Raw genomic sequence first — 25,955 nt, 5'->3', positions numbered from 1 at the left:
GATTCCTGGACCGTCCGCAGGCCGGATTGAGAAGGCGATAGGGCCAGATCCGGGCCCCGGGCCTTAGTTTGCCTACCCATGTGAGTCCAAAACAATCACTTGTTGTTTTTAACTGCACTTCTGTGCGGTATTAATAAATGGTAACTGTTCTGGAAAGCCTGAGGTTACAAAAAACCAGATAAAAGGTATTTGCAACAATATTCACTAAGTGCATGATGGATATTTTTAATTAAAAAGTGCTGCAGATTTCATGTGCAAATAATTTTAATAAAGAAATCAATGTACTAATCAATGAAGTACAACCAGTTGAGTGGCCTGCCACTTTTCTTAATTGAAAGCTATAGCATAAATATTTTATGCAGGGCTTATTCTTTTTGTTGTTGCAATGTACAGGGTTAATAATTTGGTTTGCAGACTCATCTAAAGTCATAAAGCAAGCCTCCTGTTTTTAAAAAATCAATCCCTATAAGCACTTAGAAGCCAGTTAAATAAATAAACGTGCAGAAAAAATATACAGCTCCCAGATTTTGGATGAGAATTGAATTACAATTTTACATGTAATTAGATTAAATGCTATTTACTTTCATGAGCATAGTCAGTTAACACTGTTTCAATCAATGCTAAGCACTTATCCTGGAATGCTTATAAAGGCTTCTTGCACTGATGGAGAAGTATAGCTAATAATTTCTCATTGGGATAACAGTATGAGTGCCTTATACTTATGTAAATGGCTCACAACGAGCCTACTGTGAATTTCAAAATTATTGATACTTTAATTCTCAGTGTAAAATAGACTGGGGGGGGGGGACGAACAAAAACTCGAGCTCATTTTGTTGTGTCAACTGTCTGTATAAAATAATCAAGTACAGCAGCAGTGGCAGACCACTCTCCCTTGCATTTTTCCTCCTTCCAACATATACACCTGATTTGGGTGGTGGCATCTGCAGTGGTTTGCTTATTTATTTTAAAGCCAGATATATGTAAGCAGCAGCGCTTAGAGAGATCACTGAGAGTGGGGATGCTCTCCCAAGTGCTCAGGAAGCATTACATTTTCTCAAATTTGGTCTTAGGAAACACTGGAGCATGTAGGAAAACTTCCTGTTTCATGAGCACCTTAGATCTGCAGCCTGCTCTGGAGCCACTCAGAGCTCACTATTATCCAATCTTACAACATCTTTCCTGTTCCTACTTGCTATGTTAATGATGCACTTGAGGCTGCAGCAGTGAACTCATGTGAAATGAAATGCACAGCCCAGAAGAAGAGGCTGTGTGCAGTAAGATTCTTGCTTCTCTGTTTGGGAAAGGAGGAGAAGGAGGGAAAACCACCTTTAATGTGTTACACCCTGGGAGAATTGCCGTTTCTTTGTTTTTAGATAGCAAGCTATATTATTAAGACACACATATTGTATGGCAATGTGTGTGTGCCTGTGTGAGTGGAGAACCCACATTTGTGCCACACCTGTTACTGGCATCCACCCAAAGATTCTGAAATGTCTGATTGATTACCTTGTATATTGATCAGTTTTTCTTTTCTCTGTAGTTCATTTGACAGTGGATACATTTATCAACAAAAAGGACTTGGGCCCATTAAAGAGAGCACTATTCTTGTACTAGATCCCAATAGTTCAGCAGTTCTTCATTCCACAGGAAGAAATCTGTAAGTCTTTCTTATTTTTTAAATTCTTATGTTTGCCTTCCTTGTGCTGAATAGGTTCCCCACTTCATAGCATTATATCTATATCTATATATCTATATATCTATATCTATGTATCTATGTATCTATATATCTATATATCTATATCTATATCTATATCTATATATCTATATATCTATATCTATATCTATATCTATATCTATATCTATATCTATATCTATATCTATATCTATATCTATATCTATATCTATATCATCTACTGTTTTCAAACATTATAAACTTTTCCAGTGTCTGGAAATAATTTATGCCCCTTCCTATCTGCTCACTGTTTAATGACCCAAATGAACCCAACTCAGATAGAAAGCAAATATTCTGTCCTCAAGAGGCAGAAAGACTAAAAAGGTGTGTTGTGCTTTCCTATTAGAATGGTAGGATAAATGGGAGAAAATACTACCTGCCCCAAGCTGGAAAGTAAGATACTAAACACCTACTCGCTGGTTTGGCTATAAAGTGTTTGTATGGAGAGTTCTGCTTTTATCATGAAATGAAGTGTGGGATTGAAACCCTCCCAACAATCTGTTGCTTGAAGACCTTTTTCCATAGCTGCTTTACTTCTGGTAACAAAAAAGCTGTAGAATGTGGGGCTCTCGCCAACCCCACCCCATCTCATGGTCTCATTCAGAGATAAAAGTTGATGCTGTTCCCACTTTGTAGCCAGACTAGTGAGTGCATATTTAGTAGACACTTGATCCAAGTTATCCTTCCTTGGGCAAATGCAGATACATCTAACTAAGGTTGGTGTCTCCATGATCACTCAAAACTAGCCTTAACTGCATTTTTAGCCATTTTGGCATTACAGCAAAAATAGTGCCATATTTTCCATGGAATAACTGTGGACATGTAGGTGGCATTTATCTTCTGGAGCCGGATAGTCTTGGCGTTTGCCACTTTTGTTTAATCTTTCTAAGTGTGTGCCTGCATGTGTGGATTTTGTGTGCTTCTCATCTGCAGAAAAACATTTTTGAAAAGTCTTGAGGGGTGCTGCCTGCTGAGCAACTAATATGAAATGTACTTGGGTGGGAATAATTTGTTGGGATGAGGAGCTTGAGATGTGTCACTAACTTCCTCCTCTGTGTGTCAAAAAGGGTCTCAGAATATCAGATCCTCAGCGTTAAAATCCAAGAAGACTGCTTCATTATTGTTATTATTATTACTATTTATAAACAAGCATATTATAATAAAGATGGAATTGTTGGTCTGCAATAGAATGCCAAAGAAAACTGAGCTTTGATCCTACATTGTGCAAACATGGAGATTTTCCTGTCTCCCTTCCTGCTCTTCCCAAAGAAGACTTTTTGAAGAGTTAACAGCACAGAATACATACAGTGGGAAATGATCCCAAATCTAGCCAAACCACCTTGAGAAAAGGCTACCCTTCACTGGCAGCACACTCCAGTTCAGTTCTGAGGAGAAGCAAGAACGTCTAGTGCAGCAGCTATCCCAACAATGCCCCCGACCCCTCATGTGCCACACAAAATGTGCCTGTCTGTATGTTATCTAAGTGTATATGTAGTATCAATTTTCTGCAAAGTTTGGGTAATATGTCTATTAATATTAATATGCTGTTTACCTTAATTATGAAACTATGATGCTATGCGAAACTGCTTTTCCTTACTAACATTTCAACCTTGATTGTTTTTGAGACCCACGTCTTTCCTCCCAGCAAGGTAACATATAAAATGACCGCTAAACCTGAAATAATGCCCAGGCGAGATTATATCACTCATCACAAATTACACGGCACATTTAATCCAGTAGGTGCCCAAGGCGCCCACGCAGCCATATTCCTCACTGTCGTTAGAATGGCTGTGAATGTACTGAAGTGTTGTATTTTCCTGAGTGCAGCACTTATGTTTTACTGTTAAAAAATTTGATACCCCCAAACAACAGTGCTACCATGTGGGAAGATGCATGGTATGGAATACAAATACAAAACCGGCACACAATAAAATCTTTTTAAAAGAACTTATTCTTCCTTTAAGGACACAACAGTGGCTTTTAAAAATTTGGACCAGGAAACGGACAGGGGGATCGAAAGCCGTCTGTCTCTTCCCAAGCTCATGTTGAGTGCTCTTCGCTCTTCAACAGGAGAAGAGAACAAAATTTAGGGTGTGTACACAAATAACAACATAGAGTATTTCAAAACTGGCCACTGGGTGAAAGTTAGGATGAAAGTCAATAGTAGCACCAAATTAAACCATTTACTCAGGAATGACAGGATAATGCAGCCCGAAAAATAACAGGCATTCAGGGTTCCAGTAAATTAGGATAAGATTTCCTTTATATAAACATCAATCCAGGTGTTTGTATGGTGACTAAACAGAACAAATTATCCTACCTTGTTTCCCTGTTGCTTAATGTAGTTTTCCTTTATTTTGTTTTCAGGTTTTATTTACCACATGGCTTGAGCATAGATCATAATGGTAACTATTGGGTGACAGATGTAGCTCTTCATCAGGTATGCACAACTAGCTTCCAGAAGTACCGTACTAACTGTGTGAGTGAATTTAGCTAGCTTCTCTTGTTAACAACTTGACAGCATGATTCTTCTCAGACTTGGAGAGATATTTGCCAAATGTTCCACAGCTTCATTTAGCACAACGACCATGGATTGACATGCAGAAACGCTACTGAATTAACGTTGTTACATGTCTGATGATGGATTTCTTTATTGGGTTCATGAATATTAATGTATACGCAACTGTTCTCTGGAGAAAGACATTTTCTAGAGGACAGGCCTACGATGTGATCTGCAGCGGGTTGTGCAGGTCTACCTATAATATATGATTAAATGACCTGGAACTTTTTGCCCTTTTATATTGCTAGGTATTCAAACTGGCATCGAATGGTGCGGAATCTCCTCTGTTGTCTTTTGGGAGGGCTTTGCAACCTGGGAGCGACAAAAACCACTTCTGCCAACCCACGGATGTGGCAGTGGATCCAGTTACTGGCAATATTTACGTATCGGATGGCTACTGCAATAGTCGTATCGTCCAGTTCTCTCCAGATGGAATGTTTGTCATGCAGTGGGGAGAAGGTACTGAATAGAAAGCTGTTGATTCAATTAGTAAACCCACCCTTTCCCTAAATAGCTTATGGTGCCCCACAAATGATACTGTCTAGAAGTTTGGGTACACCTTAAGTCTCTATGAAAACAATTAGACTTAAGTGCCTATGAATGGGCCTAATTTTACCGTGTACAGTGGTACCTTGGTTTTCGAAATTAATCTGTTCCGGGAGTCCTTTCGACTCCCAGAACCAAGACGCAGCTTCCGATTGGCTGCAAGAGCTTCCTGCACTCAATCAGAAGCTACGTTGGACGTTTGGCTTCCAAAAAATGTTCACAAACCAGAACTCTCACTTCCGGGTTTGCAGCATTTGGGAGCCGATTTGTTTGGGAGCCAAGACGTTTGACTACCAAGGTACCATTGTACATCTATTTAGCTTCTTGTGGAGAAATTTCAAAGTCCTCCTCTTAACAGGTTTTGTTGCATGAAATTCAGTTATTAACACCCGGCATTGTGAATAGGATGCTTAATGCTTTCAGTGCACAGTTTGAAATCTAATATGTTTGGACCATAAACCATTTCAGTGTACAGTTTCTTGTTAGCTTAAAATATCAGGATTTCTCATTATAAGTAGCGAGCAGTTGGACTTTAACCGGATGTTTTCTCCTTTCAGAGAGTTCTCTTGGACAAACTAAACCTGGCCAGTTTAGCATCCCCCACAGCTTAACACTGGTGTCTGATTTTGGTCAACTCTGTGTAGCAGACAGAGAAAATGGTCGGATCCAGTGTTTTAAGCCAGAAACAGGAGAATTTATTAAAGAAATCAAGCACCCACTGTTTGGAAGAGAAGTATTTGCAGTTTCATATGCCCCAGGTAATAACTTAAAAACAACAACACCTAATGTCATGTATGAGAGACCTGCTTTGTTTCCTTAAGTGATTGTAGAAGTAGTATTCTTAACGTAGCATATTATTAAAATAATAAATGTACTTAATTTGAAGGATTGAAAGTTCCACCAGCTCCTTTTTAAGCCTTTGTGGCAACCTTTTTGTGGTCCCAGGCTGCAATTTGAAAGCAGCAGTTATCTAACTTAACCACGGTTTTATAAAAACTGGAGCTAGGGTAGGAAACTTGAGCCTTCTCAAGTTTAAATACTTTTCTCAGGTTTAATTACAGAAATGTCTTAGCCTACTTGTACAATAGAAATCCACTTGCACACCGCAAGTTCCAGTTTCTTTCCCCCCCTTCCTGTCCATGTCTACCCCTAGAGAAGATTTTGGGGGTGTGCAAGAGGGATAATTTTAGAAGTTTTAAAATTATATTGTTTTAAGATCTGTTTTCCACCCTGGGCTTCTTTGGGAGGAAGAGCAGGATATAAATTGAATAAACAGTGGTGCTGGTGGTCATGGTAATAGTTGTATATGCCAACTCATGCTATGTTTGATCTCACCGTTTTTATATGAGATTTTTAAACCTGTTCTCTGTCTCACTATCATAAACAGTAATCGCTGCCAATATCTAAATGTTAAAGGCCTCCTCTGAGACAAATGTTTTTTAAATACATACCACCTTCTTCATTGGCGGCTGCAGATTCAAAAAGCTATTTCAAGTGTCATTAGAGAGAACACAAAAATATTTCTACACCAGTAGAGGAAGAAATTAGAAATTTTAACATGAGAACAAGAATGCTGGGTATTAAACCTCTTAATTAAAAATTGAAGCATAAAGGAAGAGAGAAAATTAAAAGGGCAAATATTACAATACAAAAGTACAATATTGTCTAGATAATATTCGGTACTGAAAAGTTTGCAATAATTTAATGAGCAGTGTGAACGTAATTGCAGTATTTGACGAGAGAAACAGAAATATACACTAAAACTGTTTTTTAGAATCATATTTCAGCTTTGTAAATATGTGCTGAGGTGGTAATTCTGCTGCATCTTATTCAGCCATATTGCATTGCTTAATTTCCCCAAAAGGAGAAACCTACTAGCAAACCATTCACTGTGGGAAGGGGGGTACCCCAAAATTTATTCACAGAGGAAGCTCAGTGTGACTTGGAAATGCCATGATTTGCACTCTTGACACCTTTTTCTACTTCAAAATGCATCTATGGGATAAATAACTGCTTTGAGGTGTGTTTTGGATCAGACCTACTGTGTGGGAACAAAGAATTAGATCCTGTTTCCCCAGAGTATCACCCCTCCTCTAAATGGGTCTCCCTTCCCACAGCTGCTGTTTGTACTAGGAAAGGATGCTGGGAATTCCGTGACAGGTGTAGTTGGTCTCTGTAGTTTGTAACAGAGAAAAGCACGCCTTTCCTGGAGCCAGTTCTCAGCCCAGAAGACTGTAATTACAAGACTGTCATTGTGTACGAAAACAGAATAGAGTCTGCCTAAATATGCCAGTAGTGGCAATGTTTTCTCTTTAGGGAGAACTTTTTCAATTGAGGAAAATATCTCTGTTGGAGAGGCAAGTAGAAATCTAGTAATTAGAAGATAGCTGTAAATGAATGTTCAAAGGTGTGAAAAGGCTAGGAACAAGAGTCACAGCTTCTGGTACATTACACGAAATACATTACAGACAGGTGGGCCCATATAAGTCCTTGTTCACAAATCATGTATAACTAAACCATAGTCTAAAATTGTTGTTGTTGCTTTAATTGACTTATTTGTTGCACACTACAAAAAGGTTGAAAGCCAAAAAGGCACAGTATGTAAAGCAATACATTTCAGTAAAACCATTCTGATAACAAATTCAGCGGAAAAACAGCAAAAACATCAGCAGAAGGAATATATCATCAAATGCCTAGAAGAATATATGGTTTACAATAGTTTATTGTGCCATATAAACCTAACGATAGAAAACTAAAACAAGAACATTAGCAAGTGAACTTCTTGGTTATTGTAAGATGCACTAGAGAGAAATGATAATTACTGAATGTCTGGAAGAATCTGTAACAAGTCTTTAAATATATGCCTATAGTTTTTTCTGGACTGATCTTTAAAAAAATGGCCTATCAATCATTTTACTGAAAAACTGCACTGTGATCATTCTAGTCCTCTTAATGTTCAGTGGTGTGTCTTTAATTATTATTGCTCAAACTCAGGTCATGTCTGCATAGGTTCTCTGGTTCCCCGCTTGGAGCAGGAGAAATGGTTTCTTGTGCTCCTATTTTTAGTGCTGAAAACTTTTCAAGGCTGACTGCCCTGAACCAAATACCATGACTATACTAGATATGGATTATGGCCTGGATCCTCAGTAGCATAGAATTGGGCAAGAGAACTTTTCCATCCACTTACATAAGGTGCCTCTGATTTTTTGTGTCCGCCCCCCCCCCCGCTCTCAGCAGTTTTCTGCACCCCATCGTTCACACTTATTGTGTCTTCCCCAACCTCATACAGTTGTACCTCGGAAGTCAAACGGAATCCATTCCAGAAGTCATTCGACTTCCATAATGTTCGGAAACCAAGGCATGGCTTCCGATTGGCTGCAGGAAGCTCTTGCAGCCAGTCAGAAGCTGTGGAAGCTGCGTCGGACATTTGTGTTCGAAAGAATGTTCGCAAACTGGAACACTCACTTACGTGTTTGTGGTGCTCCGGAGCCAAAACATTTGACTAGCAAGGAGTTTGGGATTCAAGGTACAACTGTATAGAGCAAACATCTTCAGCCTCGTCCCTCCAGATGTTTTGAGACTACAATTCCCATTATCCCTGACCACTGGTCCTGCTAGCTAGGGATCATGGGAGTTGTGGGCCAAAAACATCTGGAGGGCCGAGGTTAAGGAAGCCTGGTATAGAGAGTGTTGAAGGGAGTGCAGAGGGCTGGAGAGGGAAGGAGGAAACAGGAAAGTTGCCTTGTGGAAATTCTCTTCTCATGCTATTTGTGACCCGTAGCAAAGTGACTGACGGGTGGGGTATATATTTGAATAATGGTCAATGAAAATATTCCAAGAGTCAGCTTAAAAGACAAGAGAGAGTCTGGAGTGCTAACTTCATTTGATTTCTCATGCATTTATTTTTCATTATATTTCCCTTTTCCCAATTGATTCTAATTCAGAGGACTGCCAGTTGCTTCCTAGCAGTCATGGCTGAAAAGTTGCATCTGTTGTTTGGGGGAAGGTCTTGAGTCCATCCTCACTATTAGAACGACTATTTCCAAAGTCTACATGAGCTGCTGCATGCTTGCAAATAAACCACTAACTGGCTCGTTGAGTCAGCCTTTTCCTAACCTGCATTGTTGTGCTTAAGACTGGGTTGTAATAAAAAGGAAGATTATAAGCCCCAAACAGATCACGGGAGAACAAATGTGTCTTTGCAGGTGGTCTGCTGTTTGCAGTTAATGGAAAGCCGTACCCTGGAGACATGGTGCCCGTGCAAGCATTCGTGATGAACTTTTCAACTGGAGAAATCATTGACACTTTCATTCCACTTAGAAAGGTAACACGTCGTGAAGCATCACTTGGTTTTATTAAAAATGCATGAACACTCGTTTCTTTTTCTTCCCTTTCCACGTCTTCTGCACATTTCAAACTTCAGCATGAATTTTTTTTTTCCAAATTACCTAGCAGGTGAAACAAAATTATTCTTCCTAGTTAAACTTTGGATGTTGTGTTGTAAGGCTGTAGTTAACGATCTGTCCCCTAAAAAAGATAGTTTAGGATCCTGATGCCTGGATCAGAGAAACACCTATTCACTGGTCATTGACAGTGAGTTCAAGGACATCACAATAAGCTATACTTATTGTGCCACAGGAACAAGCCTCAGACTTGCACTTTTCCTTCCTCCTCCTTCTCCTCCTCCTCCTCCTCCTCCTATGGTGCAGCTACTTGCTGGCTTTGACTCTGAAATAAGATGTGCATATGGGTGAATTAAATACTGACCTTGCCGCGAGTGTTGCCTCTCACCTAAGCTTAAGGCAAGCCGCCTTTTCGTAAAGCTCTGCATGAACTTTCATGCAATCTATCATGCATTGCCTTACTAATTAAAAGAGGAGAAGGAGGGGGATTTTCTAAAGGGCAAGAGGGATGAGGATGAGGACAAAAGCTTATTGGTGACCACAGGAGGGAACGGGAGCCATGTCTGGCTGGCTTGCATTTTGAATATGCAGAGGAAATGTAAATACGGATTGAATTTACTTGCACTCTTCATGATCACCAGCAATATGTTTAATCTATGTGGATCTTGCTTCCTCAGAAAATAGTGGTAGCCAACAATAAAACAGCACTGGGGCAGGGGGGGCGAGGAAGCATGCTAGTATTGTATCTTTTCCCCTTAATCATTATGTTGTAAATGATCAGTTTAACCTAAGCCATTAGTTACCTAAGATGCTTCCTGAAATATGCAGAACTGAATTTGGTCACAGCTGGGATACTGGGCTAATTACAAAATTACACCGAAAGGGCTTCAATTCTAAGTGAGCAATAAAATGAACAAGCCCCAATTGCAAAGCAAGTTGAGAGCATTCTTGGTTGCTGAGTAAGAAGGCTGGTCCTTTTCAGATTTTCTTAGTGATCTCTGTTGCTTTGGAATTTGAAATTTCCATGAAATGAATCTGAAAGAGAGTGAATTTAAGCTGCCTGCTGACAAAGGGCCTACGTTAATAGGAACCAGTGTCTGTTGAGGGATCAATAAGCTTCTGTGGTCAGAGAGATGTGAAGGGTTTCTAAAAGGAGAGGGAACTTTAAAGTAAGAGAATGCCCCTCTAGAGAGAGAGAGAGAAAGAGAGAGAGAGAAAAGCCATCTGTGTGAGAGTTTCACTCCTGGGTCCCAGTTCTGCTTTGCAAGGCTAGCAGAGCATTCATAAAAGTATTTGGAAACTTGAGTTTTACATCATGCTGCTGGATCTTGTTTTGTGTTTGAGTTGATCTTATCACTGTGTTGTTGTTGATTTTTAGCTTTTTAGCTTTTTTAATATTGTGAAATGTCACCTCGAGGGTTTAGACTGGGTTGAAAAGCAGTATAAAAACTGATTAACAAGAAGAAGAATAGCTGGATTCTGGTTGAAATTGGTTCTCAAGTAGCCCTCCACTAAAGAAGTAAATCTGCAAAATACCACCGTGAACCAAGCTGAAATGATTTTCCCCTCCTTTATTTTCCACAAGGCAAGCTAGCTTTAAATTGTGCCACACACAGTTTCTAACTCAGAAGTTACTTGGCACACAGCAGCTTATTGCTTCATATGAAAAGTCCTTTTATTTAATTAGGCTAGAGTCAAAAATAGACAGGGTTGAAATTTGATTTGTTAAGCCACATAAAGGAAAGAGATTCCGCTAGACTGGGGCCAAGTCACTGCATTATTATTTGTTTTCCCTTTCCCATTTCATTCCACTTCTAAGTTGTCTGAAACTGCCACCATGCATGTGATGTCAGCATGCCGGTGGATTAAAATTAATTAGTACTCTGGGATAGCTGTCTAATTTGAAAACTTAAATTCAATGTCAGATTGGCTTTGAATAAATTCCCTCCCAACCCACGCAGCATTTTAATTTCTGGTTATCTAGAATGGGAATCAGTATTGCTTATTAAAAATCTACATTTCATCAGTTTTAAAGTAAGGATGCAGGCTCCAGTATAATCTAAGATACTTCCCAGTGCTGTGTGTCCTTTCTACTAGTGGCTGGTGTTATCCCTGCTAGGCACAGAGAGAGTTGGTGCAGGGAGAGATTTTATTGTTGAGAAATAGGGAACATGAGCTCTCCAGATGTTGTTCAACTCCAATTCCCATCAGTTACTGCCAGATTAGCCAGTGGGCAGGGATGATTATTATTTGGAGCCCAGGGACATGGGTGATGCTGTGGGTTAAACCACAGAGCCTAGGACTTGCTGATCAGAAGGTTGGTGGTTTGAATCCCCACAACGGGGTGAGCTCCTGTTGTTCGGTCCCTGCTCCTGCCAACCTAGCAGTTCGAAAGCACGTCAAAGTGCAAGTAGATAAATAGGTACTGCTCTGGCGGGAAGGTAAACAGTGTTTCCATGCGCTGCTCTGCTTCGCCAGAAGCAGCTTAGTCATGCTGGCCACATGACCTGGAAGCTGTACACCGGCTCCTTCGGCCAATAAAGCGAGATGAGCGCTGCAACCCCAGAGTTGGTCACAACTGGACCTAATGGTCAGGGGTCCCTTTACCTTTACCTTTAACATCTGGCGAACCACAGGTTCCCCATCACTGGTCTGTATGAACAGGGCCAGCCCACCATGAGGCAAGGTGAGGCAACTGCCTCAGGCAGCAGAGTCCACAGGGGCAGCAGATCCCACTGTCCATCTTTCTTTCCTCATTGTTCCTGTTGTAGATCTTCCCTGACCCTCTTCTTCACTGGGGGGGGGGGAGGGCATGCCATTTTGGGGTCCGCCTCTGTGCTGAAATGTCTTGGGCCGGCCCTGTATACTGATTATCATTTTAGCTTTTATGTAGCACTTCTTAAATGCAGTAATCTTAAGCATCATGATTAGCTTACCAGAGATTGACAGGGCAAGATAATGCAGCAGGGTCATGTTGTTTGAAGCCTGATGGGTTGTCTGTTGCCATGTCGTTCTGTAGTGAAAAGACTTCACCGCAAACCTGCAAATCATATTGCTGTACAATAGGACACCTCTGCTCCATCATTGGGACTTTGTGCACCCTTTCACATATTAACAAAGCTTAAAACATTTCCTGAGTTTAATTCTACATCTAATCGTTGAACAAAGGGCTCTAAATGAGCTTTTGTGTTGTACTGTGATGATCTCCAATTGTAATTCTTTGGCTCTTTACATTGACAGAATTTTGAGATGCCACATGACATTGTTGCTTCCGACGACAGAACAGTGTATGTTGGTGACGCTCACGCCAACACAGTGTGGAAATTTGCATCCCCAGAAAGTAAGTTGTGTTTGCCTTCAATCATTTCAAGCATTATTTTCAGGCACATACTTAATCAGCGACCCTGCTTTCTTAATCCCTTTTTTAAGAACATTTCTGCAGCAAGATTTCATTAAAAGGGTTGGACATATTTTCCAAATTCCAAAAAAGATACTGGATTTCAGTGTTTCTAGTTTAGCACAAGGAGACAGCCTATTTTGGCTGTACCAAGAGCAGTGATGTGTTTTCTAGGAAATTTTGAATCAGAAAATTTTCTGATGCTTGAAATTGATTGTGATCTGATTTAGTATGTTTATCTGATTTGTAATAGTGAACAAAATTAAGAGTACTTGTGTTAATTTTATGTGCTGAATATTTGCAGCATTTGTATATTATGAAGATCATCATCAAATTTGTATACCACCCATTCCTTTAACCTATTTTTTTATATTTAATATATTTATTTATTTTACTTATTTTTACTTATTTGTATTTTATTTATTTATTTATTTATATTTATATTATTTATATTTATATTTATATTTATATTTATATTTAATTTATATTTATATTTATTGAATTGAATTTATATTCCGCCCTATACCCCCAGGTCTCAGGGTGGTTCACAGAATAAGGTTTTAAGGGTTTTCCCCAACCTTCCAGAGCAAATTTGGGGAGGGTACAAGTCAGTCATTGGGAGAGGACTGGAGGAGAAAGTTTCATTGTACAAAGAAAAATCCTTGCTCTAATGAAATTGTTTAGTTGGATATCGCTATTTTGTTGGATTTTTTTTCTGGGGGTACTCAAGGGTACAAAGGTACCAGCACCTTTCCTCCCATCCCCCACACATTAAAAGTGTGGCACTTACTGTAACATCTTCATGGAGAGTACCGACACCTATTTTTGTTTCATTTTTTTTAAAAAAAGCACTAAGTAGAACTAAGATTGGCTGCAGCCCACTGATTTTTAAAATTCATTTTTAATTAGTAAGGGGGAGGGATGTAGGACTCGCTTGTCAATTTTTGCCCTTTTAGAGGTTCACCAAGATGGTTTGCAGCATTAAATGCTGTGCTGCCATGCCTGGCATATTATCCTGTTAGAGATCACTTCATCCCCATCTTGTCCCTCAGCATCTGGCATTTAATGTCCATTGACAAGTCAGCTGAGAATGGTAGTCACTCCACTGGCTGAATAACTTAATTTTCACTCTCCTAAGCCACTTTCACATCTTGTTAGCCTAAATATGTTGCTCCCGCTGGAACATTTGCTGCCACTTGGTCATTAAACCTTCTTGGCTGACGGTGTCCCCTTCAGTAGCTCTGTTCTTTTTAAAGGTATAAACTCACAAATCGTTCGACAGTTCTGTTGTATACTATTTATTGGGGGCGGGGGTTCCCCCAAGTTTGTTTTACAATCTCGTACCCAAAAAAAGCATCTGAGGCAGAATACAACCACAATAAAAACAATAAAACAAGGAATAACACCACCAATCAGAATGAAACAAAGCCAGATGAGATTTATATATTTTAAGTACAAATTGCAGAGTAAACTTGCTTCCCATTTGCAACATTTAGAGCCACAAATGCAACTGCTTGCTATGATATGCATGGTTTATATGCCATTTACTTTATTTCTGTTCTGTTTTTGATTCAGAAGGATTCCCAAGCCTGCCTGCATAAAATAATAAGACACAATCACTTTAGGGCCACTACCATCCCATTCTGAAGTGTCATCTATCACCCCAAATACAGAATTGTGTCCCTTCCCATCCCACCTACCTCTGACTGCTGGCGGTTGGTCATTTGCTTGTCTGTGCACTCCTTATTCCCTCCCCTCTTCCTTTTCAAGGGTGGATTCAGTAGCTATGCCTCAGGTGAGCTGCTGAGCAATGGTCACTTGCCTCTGCCATACAGGTGCTCCTGATTGAAGTGTCTAGGAATCTCTGTGGCTGGTTTGGTACCACAGAAAACTGATTATTTCCTCTGCAATGGAATACCCACAACTTCAGCTTTTTCACTAAGACTAAGGTTTTGGAAAACAGCTCTTGGTAGAGGATGGTGTAAAACACGCCGCAATTCCATGAACAATTCTGTTTTGACCTATGTTTGCAGCAATAAAGCAATAAATTGACTGACTGACATTCAGAAATGAGGGTTGGCCCTGTTGTTCCCAAGAACTGATCCCATCCCTTAGCTTAGCGGCACATGCAGTTTACAGGTCCCATATTTTCCTCTCTTCACTGTGTGAACACACACAAATGTAAATACGCATAAGATAATTCAGCACTTGTCACATGATTCCCTCCCTTTTGACATAGGTGGGGAAACTCCAACCTGTAAGCCAGTCTTGGCACACCAAGGCGTCCAGTTTAGTCTACAAAGCAATTTTCCCCAAGCCATATCCGCCCATCTGGTGACATCACTGGTGACATCAGGTGATGGACAGGTATGCATCCTGCTTTGGCTGCATGCACCTGTCTCCAGGAGGGGACAGGGTTGCAAAGCCAAGGCAGCAGGACTTAGTCAGCTGCTGAACAGGAATAAATTTCTGCTCAGTTCAGGCACCCCAGCAGAGGCTTTCAAACAGTGCTGCTCTGTGCTTTGAAGTCCTAACGATTGGAACTTCAAAGCACGGCATCACCTAACATCATAGAGATGTTAGGTTACTGCCCACCTGTCACATTTTTTTTTTCCGAAGCTGCTCTGGCGAGCCAACACCAGCGCAGCACAAGGAAATGCCGTTTACCTTCCCGCTATAAAGTGGTACCTATTTATCTACTTGCACTTAGGCGTGCTTTCGAACTGCTAGGTGGGCAGGAGCTGGGACCGAAAGACGGGAGCTCACCCTGTTGTAGGGATTCGAACCACCAACCATACGATCGGCAAGTCCTAGGCGCTGAGGTTTTACCCACAGCGCCACCCGCGTCCCAGCTCCCTGCCCACCTGTCACATTTTGCCCATGGGAGATAAAATAATCTGGCCAAAGAAGTTTCTCTACTGCTGCATTATGACAGTAACTTCTTGTCTGTCTCTTCAGTAATCCCCCTAGATGAGCATCTTTGCCATTCTCATTCAATTCGCTCGGTTTAGTGGCTTTAAAAAGCAAAAGGCTTCTTGTATGATTAAGAGTGTAGTCTTCAGCAACAATGGGAAGAATAAGGATGTATGAAGGTAATAAATCTTAATGTCTAAAGGAATGGAGCAGCAACGATGTTATCTGCAGCTTTCCCAAATATATTGATAGTGCCATAATATGTAAGTGTTCTTGCATAGTCTTTTTAGGATCTGATGTTAACTAGAGGTTTTTGAATGCTGGGGTGTTGCCAACCAAAGCCTTGGAATCAAAATGCCACTAAGTCTCAGCTTCAGTGGACAGTGTCTGTGCTCTGCAAAGCTGAGTCATTTCTTCCAAGCCACCCACCGTGCAAGCCTATGCGAAAGTATTTAACTGGGAATATATTGTGCAAATGAGGGGCAGGTTTTGGTTTCCATGATGTTCATAAATATATCTTGAGCACAGGCTTCCTTGATGCAGAATTTTCAGATGTGGTGAAGTGTACCCATCTAAGAAAGATGGTGCTTTAACTGAGGGGTGGGGAAGATCTGGCCCACAGATCAAATTAGGCCTGCAAAGCCACCAGCCATACATACCCACCTGCCCCACGTGTGATATGGCATGTGGGGCAGGTAAAGCATCAGTTGCAGAAGAAACAACCAGGAACCTTAGAATGCATTCCCCATTTTCCCTCTGAATTCAGCACAATTTAAATCCAGCACTGAATGCAAGCCCTGCTGGAACTGGCTCGTCTTAGGAGCTCCCTAATGGAGCAGATCCCTGCGAAAAGTGGGGTTTTCATTCAGCACTGATTCTGAAGCTGTGGCTGCAAAGGAAGAATCAGGAGCATACCTAGAGATGAAGCCATCATGACATCTCAGGTGGCCTGTGGTGGGTGGGCCAATTCTGGATCTGCCCCAGTATCCGAATCCAGTTTCACCCCCATTTTAACAGATTGGTTTGGGCGCAAGTCATACTTAATCCTGAGGTTACTATACTGGTTACAAAGGTAGAAAACCCTTTGAGTTTTGAGAGAGAGTACTTAGCTACTGTGTCCCATAGATTTTGCATATATTGCCAATTAAGACCAGCCCTGCTAATCTTCTAAGTAGTGCAGGCTTGTAAAGGCAATTGTGTGTCACAAATGGTGGCCATTACAACCTCTATGAATCACACACATCACAAGGGCTTAAAACTGTTTTTGTGTGTGTGTGTTGCAGAAATGGAGCATCGGTCTGTCAAGAAGGCTGGGATTGAGGTACAGGAAATAAAAGGTTAGCCTTGTCTCCGTTTGACTGCCTTGGGGGGAAATGTGATGGCCTTGTATTACTATAAACAAGATAAAATATGTTTTGGGGATCTTCCTCAACTTAATAGTCACTATGGTTTCTATGTGCAAATAGCTGTCTGGAAAGCACTTGTGTAAGCAAATTAAAACTTTAATACTTGTCAAGATTTTTCAGTTGTATTTGTTATTCCTAAATACAAAAGCACTAAGAGTTATGGCGACTCTCCTTATGCTAAGGAAGGTAGAGCTCAGGCAACTGACAGCAATGATCTTAGGAGTTCCTATTTATGGGCTTCTTTAACAAGGCAAGAAAAGAAAGTCTGAATCTCTTTAATGTTTTAAATACTTCCTAAAATATGATTTTAAAAATGGGCCATGCTTTCAGATATCAATGTACACAACGTTGAATCTTGGTAAAATCATGCCAAAATTTGGCCTCATGCCTCCTTCCCGAAGCAAGCACTTACTGGGCTTGGGGAAGGAGGCAGGATGGTGACCTCTTGGTTCAGTGCCCTGAGTGGGGGAACCAGTCGTGCTGCCCTAAATCCACCTCTGAATGTACATACAAGCTAATTAACATAGTTGCAAACAACACACATACATGCAATTGAAAGCAGAGAAACCAAAATGCCTCCCACCCAAAACAACTTAATGTCTCCTACCTCCCAGTGAGAAGAGTGAGGACGTGTTCAAAGTGCATTTACACTTGAAAACAAGAATTTTGAGTACTGCCAATGGGGAATGTGGGAGAGATGATGCTGGAGGTGCCATCTACCGTTTCTCTAAATCCCCCACAACTTAAAAGTGGTTTGTTTTCTTAACAATACAGTCGTACCTTGGAAGTCGAATGGAATCCTTTCTGGAAGTCTGTTCAACTTCCAAAACGTTCAGAAACCAAAGTGCAGCCTGACGATTGAAGAATGGAGAATGAAGTTAATGGACTATGCAGAACTAGATAAACTAACAGGAAGGATTTGAAACCGGCAAAACCATAAATTCACGGAAGACTGGAGTAAATTTACGGAATTTAAGAAGTTTTGTGAGAAGTATTATTGGAAGTATTGCAAAAATGGAGAAGGGGAAGGATGATTTGTTAAGAGATGTAAAGGCAATATAAAGTTAAGAAATGCATAAGAAGTGGTTAAAACGGTGGATCATCAGAGGTGCTGATGGAAGTCTAAAAAAGATTGTATAAGTGATAAGTTTTGTGGTACATTTTATAATTTATATGTTAAAATCAATAAGAAATTCAACCAAGGGGAAGCAAGGAAGTCACTTAACAATGTTAATAAGTGTAATTTTAATAAGGTTATGATTTATGTTTGTTTGTTGGTTTATAATTTTGTGAAAATCAATAAAAAAACTTGAAAAAAAGAAAGAAACCAAAGTGCAGCTTCTGATTGGCTGCAGGAAGCTCCTGCAGCCAATCAGAAGCCACGGAAGCCCCGCCGGACGTTCGGATTGCAAAGAACATTTGCAAAGTGAAACAGTCCAGATTTGCGGCGTTCGGGAGCCAAAACATTCAAAAACTAAGCTGTTCGAAAACCAAGGTACAACTGTACAATCATTTGCAACTTTACGAGGTAGCTTTGTAAATGCTCCAATTACAGTGGTGCCTCACAAGACGAAATTAATCCGTTCCGTGAGGCTCTTCGTATAGCGGTTTTTTCGTCTTGCGAAGCAAGCCCATTGACAGCTTAGCGGATTAGCGCTATTAGCGGTTTAGCGGCTTTTAGCGATCAGCTGTTAAGCGGCTTAGCGGCTTAGGAAAAGGGGGGGAGGGGAAAAAACCCGCAGGAACTCGCAAGACATTGCGAAGCAAGCCCGTAGGGAAATTTGTTTTGCGAAGTGCCTCCAAAATGGAAAACCCTTTCGTCTAGCGGGTTTTCCGTCTTGCGAGGCGTTTGTCTTGCGGGGCACCACTGTATATTGAAAAGATTCAGGATAGATTAATGATAGTAAATGAAAAAGAGTCTGAGAATTGGGCCTTGTGGATGAACACTCTTTGCAACCAGTGTTGGCTGTAGCAGTGGTTAGTGGGACAGTTACTGAGACGGAGATAGACGAGGCAGAGGGAGCTCAGTGTGTTGTGGTTTCAGCAGCGAAGCCAGTCTTATGAGCGCACACTGCACCCAGCTCCCTGCTTCTTACGCTCGTCTCTTGGTAACTGGCAGTGATACTGGGCACTGGGAAGCCAGAGCCGAGCAACACCATCCCACGGACTGCTACTGATGAGTTGACTGCATTTGAAAGTTACCAAGCAACATCTTTTTCAAAGCTTTCCCTCCCCCCCCCCCATCAGCCTTGTCAAGAAACTGCATTAGCACACAAGCATGGCAGGGCTGAAATCTCACGAGGACAGACATCTTGTGAGATTTGGCGGTTCCTGCCTTGCCCAGCTGTGGCAGCCAAAGGCCACCTTCTGGAATTATCATGCCAAGATGAGAGTTGCCAAAGCAGCCCTTTTACAACAATGAGCTTCGAAATTCCATTTTATCCGTGAACTCACTGGGTAGTTGAAAGCTCACTTATAAAAATTGGATTGTTGAGGAAACTTAACGTTGCAAAATTGTCGTGAGGATAAATAAGCCATACGATTCTTTTGGCACACAAATAATGGATTTAGACAAATAGCTTTTCCTCCAGGTGTTGAAATTTGGCTTGCTCAATGAGCCTTGACTATGGAGTCCATCATATATCGAACTCCTTCACACAAACCGCATTTGCCCATGCGTAGCAACTGCAAAAGTCAATGACTGCCTGGGAGGAGGGTATGTGTTTGTGTGTGTGGTCACATCTATTAAAAAGTGATCTAGAAGTTGCTAGTCCTATAAGACATGATGCACATGAAAGCACATGCAGTTGATAGCAGCGTGGTCTGTTTTGCTTGTCTTTCATTTGAAAGTTATAATTCCTGTTTCTTTCCTTCTATGGCGACCAATCTTTCAGCATCTTGCACTTGCTGCTAATTATTGTTTTACAGGAGGCTTCAAGGTGGCAGTGACTAGTGGAGATGACAACTTCTGCAGGAGTCAGCGGACAGAGCTCTGAGCTTTGTTGGAAGATCTGCTGCCCCCCTGCCTCCTAGACTGTCTCTGTTTGTGAGCAAATTGGCAGGGGGGCTGTTAGACTCCTGAAACCTGACCCTTTTATTGGAGCTATTTAATTTTACTTTTACCCTTTATTCTCTTTCCCTCCCTTCTCATCTTTGTTATCCCTTCCCCTCTTAAGGATTAGTTAGGGACTTTCCCAGGGGGCTTCACATAATTGAGATTAGGACCTTTTGCAGCCTAAAGGTAAAGGGACCCTGACCATTAGGTCCAGTCGTGGCCAACTCTGGGGTTGCAGCGCTCATCTCGCTTTACTGGCCGAGGGAGCCGGCGTACAGCTTCCGGGTCATGTAGCCAGCATGACTAAGCCGCTTCTTGCGAACCAGAGCAGCGCATGGAAATCGGAGCGGTACCTATTTATCTACTTGCACTTTGACGTGCTTTCGAACTGCTAGGTTGGCAGGAGCAGGGACCGAGCAACAGGAGCTCACCCTGTTGCGGGGATTCGAACCGACGACCTTCTGATTGGCAAGTCCTAGGCTCTGTGGTTTAACCCACAGCGCCACCCGCATCCCTAGTTCCTGCCAAAAAGCCTGAGCAGTTGGTCCAAAGCCACCTGAGGGAAAAACAGAGGTGCTCCTTTGGGCAGTAGTCGTGGCTCAGTCTGCTTTGTACCACCTAGCACAAAAGAAGGGTTTTTTTTCTTTGCATCTAGAGAAGAGGCTGCAGAGGGTATCGCACTGAGTAGGTAGCGGCTGAAGCAAAGCTGTTCTGCTTCACTAGCGGAGCCAGGCCGCAGAGCTTTGCCTGCTCTGAGGAGCTACTTTTGTTGCCTACTATTCCCAGAGGGCGGGCAGACATCGTACCCGAGACCAGGAACTCAGAATGGTGGTCAGCCCCATCCCTCCTTTTGGGAGGACTCTGCTAGTCTGGGCCCTTCCCCACCAAACTGGGAGGCAGAGACGGCATCTTCAGAAGAACACTGAGGGGGCCCAACACAACGTCCTGAAGTCACACAATGTCCTGACATCACTGCACTTGGCTCGGCGTTCAGCCTCAACAATGAGAGCCCCTGGCCCCCTTTAAAAAAGGTTGAGGGGGCCCAAGAACCTTGGCTCCCTGGAGCTGGCACACCTGCTGGGAGGTCAATGTCACAACCCCATCAGGATACCTCAAAACTGTGAGCCCTGTATTTATGCCCTTTCCTGTAGTAGCTGGGAGGGGCCCTGGAAAGGTTTGCAGAATGGGTTTGGGGCCTTGTTGAGTCCCAGATGAGGCAGTCCTTGGTCCAGGCCCAGTAGGGTGGTGCCCACAGTCCCTCTGGTTTCCGCTCCACCATGGTAGGGGAAACGAGCAAGTGAGCACACAAGTCCCGGAGTAGGTTGTCTGTAAGGCAGAGGGTGGCAGCTCCTCCAAAGAAGCTCTGAGCTCTGCCTATTGACTCTTGGCCATTGGTGATCAGTGCCATCCTCCTTAAACAGAAATTCACATTTCTTTTTTTTTCATTTTTTAATACATGTTATGAAGTGAACTTCCACGTTCCCGTGGAGTCCATATGCACAGCGTGAAAAACCTCATCTTTGTTCAATCTCCTTCTTTTCTTAAAGAAGCAGAGGCTGTCATAGAAGCCAGACTGACAAACAAACCCATGTCAAAGGAATTGTTAAAGAAAGAAGAAAAGCACCCTGTGGTCCAGCAGGCCAGCACCGGAGTTTCTGTTGTCCTTATTACGACGCTTCTAATTATTCCAATCGTCGTCCTTTTGGCAATTGCAGTATTTATCCGGTGGAGAAAGACAAGAATCTATGGAGGTAATTAGCTAACTCTTAAATTGGTAACAACAATCCTTTTTCGTGTCCAAAACCTTCATGGAAACAGCACAATAAAACTGTGTGAGATGCTTATTTCCCCAACTACTGTGCAGCAGTCAAATTTGAGCAGACAAAAGATGTGCCATGATCCCTGTATCTCTGGCTTTCTTGGTTTGGAAAGTGGCTTTTTATGTTCCTTTCTCTGTTCGGATTAAATTTTCTTGCAGTACTTCAGCAGGGGGCAGTGTTTTGTTTTGTTTTACTTTGTGAGTTCATAAAGATTGGGATGTTAAAAATGGTAGCTGAAGAAAGCACAGCCAATTATGGAGTGGTCTTGCTGTCTTTTGTGCTGGCTCTGAATAAGAGCTCTCTCCTTTGGATGTCTCCAACTTACTCTTTAGAATCCATCTGGGCCTCCCTTGATGTGGAATTCCTTCTATATGTGCTAAAACAAACAACCCTTTGCTTCCTTTTCTTAAATTTCTGTAATTTAATGCTTGCAAATAGCCCAGAGTAACAGCACCCATTAACTTACCTATCATAGATGTATGTTCAGCAGCAGCACCATTTTATCGGTTCAGAGTAAAGACCAAGTGTTAAGAACTATCCGTCAGCTAACTCTGAAAACAAAGCCATGCAATAATTGCAAGGAAACCTTCAAGTGGGATTTTGAGTGCAGAAGGGACAGGAAGAAGGCATGCTTAACCCTTCTCCCATCTGCCATTTCTACACTGCATCAACTTTCCGTGGCCTTTCCCTTCTCGTTCATAACGAGGAATTGGTTTAGAGCAGAATAGACGAGGAAGGAGAGGAAAGAGCTTCCTTTAATGGTGTCTGCTCAAAATCTACCACCACCACTGAAAAGCTGTTTGACTTTACTAAAGACTCGCTGAGGGGCCTTATTACATGCATTTGCTAATAATATGTAAATAATGGAGGGGACTTCTCACATTATCTCAGGTGGAACTTGCACCTGTTCTGCATTTTGGCCCATTCAGGATGAGGGCAGAGTGCATTGCCTTGCTCTTTTTGATATCGTCACTTATCCAAATCTGATCAGCTACACTGTCATGCTATGCTGGCTTCATGGCCCGTTACAAAGGTGGCTAACCTGGGGTCCTCCGGATGCTGTTAAAAGTACAGCTCTCATCATCCCTGACTATTGGCTGTGTTGGCTGGGACTGATGGGAGTTGTAGTTCAACAGCATCTTGAAAACTCCAGGTTAGCTACCTCTTCCTTATTAGCTGGAACACATCAGGAAAAATTCTTATTTGTTGTTTAAAAACTGTCAAAGCAGCTGCCAAGAAACAATGAACAGAAATAGTTCAAAATGGTACAAAAATTGCAGTGGGTTTTCTTTGAGGGGGGCGCTTCAGAGACTATTTAGTGTGCTTGCCCCATGTTCATCTGCAATAACTTGGATTTGCCCTAGTTTTTAGCTCCTGTAAGCTTAGGTAGTTTTCACATGGGGAACATTTTATAAATATCAGAAGCAATTCTGCAAGTAGGATATACCTCAATATATAAACAGTGCAACACACGGTGTTTCCAAACAAGTGCTACTATGTAGTTTTTCCCTATGGATATGACTTTTCAAAAGTAAACCTTGTTGGAAATATTTGAATTAATGTTTTGACTTAATGCTTTGAAAGGCTAGCTTGGTTTCACTAAGTTTGTCTAGTTTATTATAGAGTTAATGAGGGCTTTAAGATTATAGAAAATATAACTTGAAAAAAGAGACATTGCACATAAACCAACAAATCTTTAATAAACACATGTTTTAAAAAATAAAGAAGTAATTTTAAGGGAAGTCACTTTTAGAACTTAATTCATTTTCTCAGTGGGACAAATCCAGATCCACGTCTTTTACCGTCTCGGGTGATATGTGAAAGTAAAATTCTAATAGTCAGCAACAGAACAGAATCATTTACAAAGAGTGCTGTTACTTTTCAGCTGCAAACACAGCAAAACCACCAAGGCCCAACAGAGACTTTGCCATTTCATTTCCATTTCTCTTCCACATAGCTTGATTTGCACAAATCCTGCTTTATTTTCTGGTGTGTGTTGATAATATAATTCTGCTTGAGGGTGCTTGCTCCTGATGTAGCAATATGTCTCATTTTTATAGCTGATGCCGAACATAAACTTGATTCAAGTTCAGGGGGAATCCTGGGCAAATTTAGAGGTGAGTAAAGGGAAAGCAAAGACCAAGGATGAGGGCAGGAAATAGTCTGGGGACTGTAGCGACACCACATCATTTCCACTCCTCGTACGAGACTTGAACATGATGTCTATTGTGAGAATCTTTCATAAGCTGGTTTTACAGCCAATTGGGGCTGGAAAGCAGGACATAAACATAGCCCTTCATTTACAATCTGGTGTTACACTCCTAAGAAGTCAGAGACCCATGAAAGAATAACAATAAATGTTTTTTATTTTTAATAAAAGATCCATGAAAGTATATGCTCTATGTGTTTATGGGCTCTTGTGTGAGATATTCCCAGATGTATCTAGCAAGTGAGTGTTGCATTGATTCTCTTCATTAGCTGTTAAATGCCTGCCTGCCTCCTACCTAGTACAAATTGTCTGTCCTCTGCTAATGAATTTGGCAGCTATTCCTTAGGAGAATGCTGTAGTGATAGTGTTGAGTCTTCCCCTTATCTACCATGTAAAGCCTTGGGGAGCGGCTGATTTGGTTTGATGAGGAACACAAGAGTGTTCCTAGAGACACAGAACAATACTAAGAAATTGATCTTCTGTAAATCTTCCCTTTATATAATGAAGAAAAATAATGACTGCAATTATTTCTCTCAGCCGAAGTTCAAAATAATCCCTGAGCTAACTTTAAAGGGGGGGTCAGAGAAGAAGACGGAGGCTATTATAGCTAAGAGAGCCAATCCTGTATTGTGACTATGTCACGCCTCTCAAGGGAAGGCAATGATGGGGGAAATGGACAGAACTGAAGATATAGCTGATTCCAACAGGCAGATCAGAGGACTTATTCCATGAGTCACTTTATACTGACCTCAACAGGTTTTCTAAGAAGTTGCTGTTCTTGAACGAGCACAGCTGCCATCTTAGGAAATCAAAAAGCATCATGATCCAAAGTAGCAACTTGTGAGAATAATGGGCACATTGAACACTTTCTTAAAGTGTGTTTCTGCTTTCAGGAAAAGGTGGCGGAGGCCTCAATCTTGGGAACTTCTTTGCAAGCCGTGCAGGCTACAGTCGAAAAGGATTTGACCGACTTAGTACAGAAGGGAGCGACCAAGAAAAAGATGAGGACGATGCCACAGATTCAGAAGAGGAAGATGTTGTTCCTCACCCTCCAGCGATACCTCCATCTTCCTGAAATTGGCCTTTGATTTCTACCTTGTATGACTCTACAAAGATTGCCGGATTTAGCACGTTTTAAGATTTTGTGTATTTAATTGTAAACTGTACTAGTCCTTTGTGCGACTGTACACAATTCGCCCCCTCCCTTTGGCTTCAGTTTGGTTTTAGAGTGTGACCATTTCATATCAGTGCCATTGTCTTCTGTGAACCTTTTAATAAAGCAGAACAATCCCATTTTAATTGCAGTAATGATTTTGAAAGTAGTAGTATCTGCTGATTTCAGTTAGGGACCTTCTCTATATTTGTAAATAAGTCCCAGCCTCTGCTTTAAGAAAACATTTTTTCAGTTCCAATTTTTTCTTTTGTGCCTTTTCACGTTCAATGCCCTTAACCTATCACAGAACAGAGAGAATTTAGTGCCACAATGAAACAAAGCTGCTAAAACTCCTATTTTTTAAAGAAAAATCACTAGCATTCTGTTGCTTTGAGGGAAAGATTTTTAAAGCCTCTATTTAAAATGGTTTTTCTTCTTCCTCGAGAATTTGTGTGTTTCCAGGATGTCTTATTTTTAGATGGTTATACTGTTAGAACACTATTTTCAGAAGCTGAATGTAATTTGTGTAATAAAGTGTTCGCAGAGCATTAGCTGTCAGAGTGTACTTTGGAATTTTTGCATTGAGGTGGGAGAGGGGAATGGGTCTTTGTATGCAACTTTTTGTAAGCCAATACCTCAAACCACTGAATACAGTGCAAAGTTTTATCACTGCTTTCTACTAGCAGTGGGGAGGAAAAGGAAGCCAAAGTGTTATTTTGTATGAAAGATGGAAGATGTTTTGTTACATGACATTTTTTTTC

At 41.4% G+C, this 25,955-nt stretch overlaps 1 protein-coding gene across 16 annotated transcripts in view; it reads left to right on the top strand.

Annotated features, from left to right (window-relative positions):
• The window catches only part of PAM (peptidylglycine alpha-amidating monooxygenase), a 131,597-nt gene extending 105,852 nt beyond the window's left edge, over positions 1–25,745 (top strand). For 4 of the 16 annotated variants that reach the window (XM_083702245.1, XM_083702260.1, XM_083702253.1 and 1 more), the window contains 10 exons: positions 1,541–1,657; positions 4,100–4,172; positions 4,541–4,751; positions 5,396–5,596; positions 9,044–9,162; positions 12,482–12,581; positions 16,835–16,888; positions 21,560–21,763; positions 23,893–23,949; positions 24,935–25,745. In XM_083702245.1, coding sequence (XP_083558371.1) covers positions 1,541–1,657; positions 4,100–4,172; positions 4,541–4,751; positions 5,396–5,596; positions 9,044–9,162; positions 12,482–12,581; positions 16,835–16,888; positions 21,560–21,763; positions 23,893–23,949; positions 24,935–25,116 — 1,318 coding nt within the window. In that variant the 3' untranslated portion in view covers positions 25,117–25,745. The remainder of the gene's footprint in view (positions 1–1,540; positions 1,658–4,099; positions 4,173–4,540; positions 4,752–5,395; positions 5,597–9,043; positions 9,163–12,481; positions 12,582–16,834; positions 16,889–21,559; positions 21,764–23,892; positions 23,950–24,934) is intronic. The other 12 variants (XM_083702249.1, XM_083702256.1, XM_083702257.1 and 9 more) reach the window with 5 other exon arrangements.
• Positions 25,746–25,955: the final 210 nt, after the last annotated feature.

Source organism: Podarcis gaigeae, assembly GCF_964106915.1.
Source record: "Podarcis gaigeae genome assembly, chromosome: 11".
Lineage (NCBI taxonomy): Eukaryota > Metazoa > Chordata > Lepidosauria > Squamata > Lacertidae > Podarcis > Podarcis gaigeae.
The sequence above is the reverse complement of the archived record's forward strand: the minus strand, read 5'-3'. Positions and strand labels throughout refer to the sequence as shown.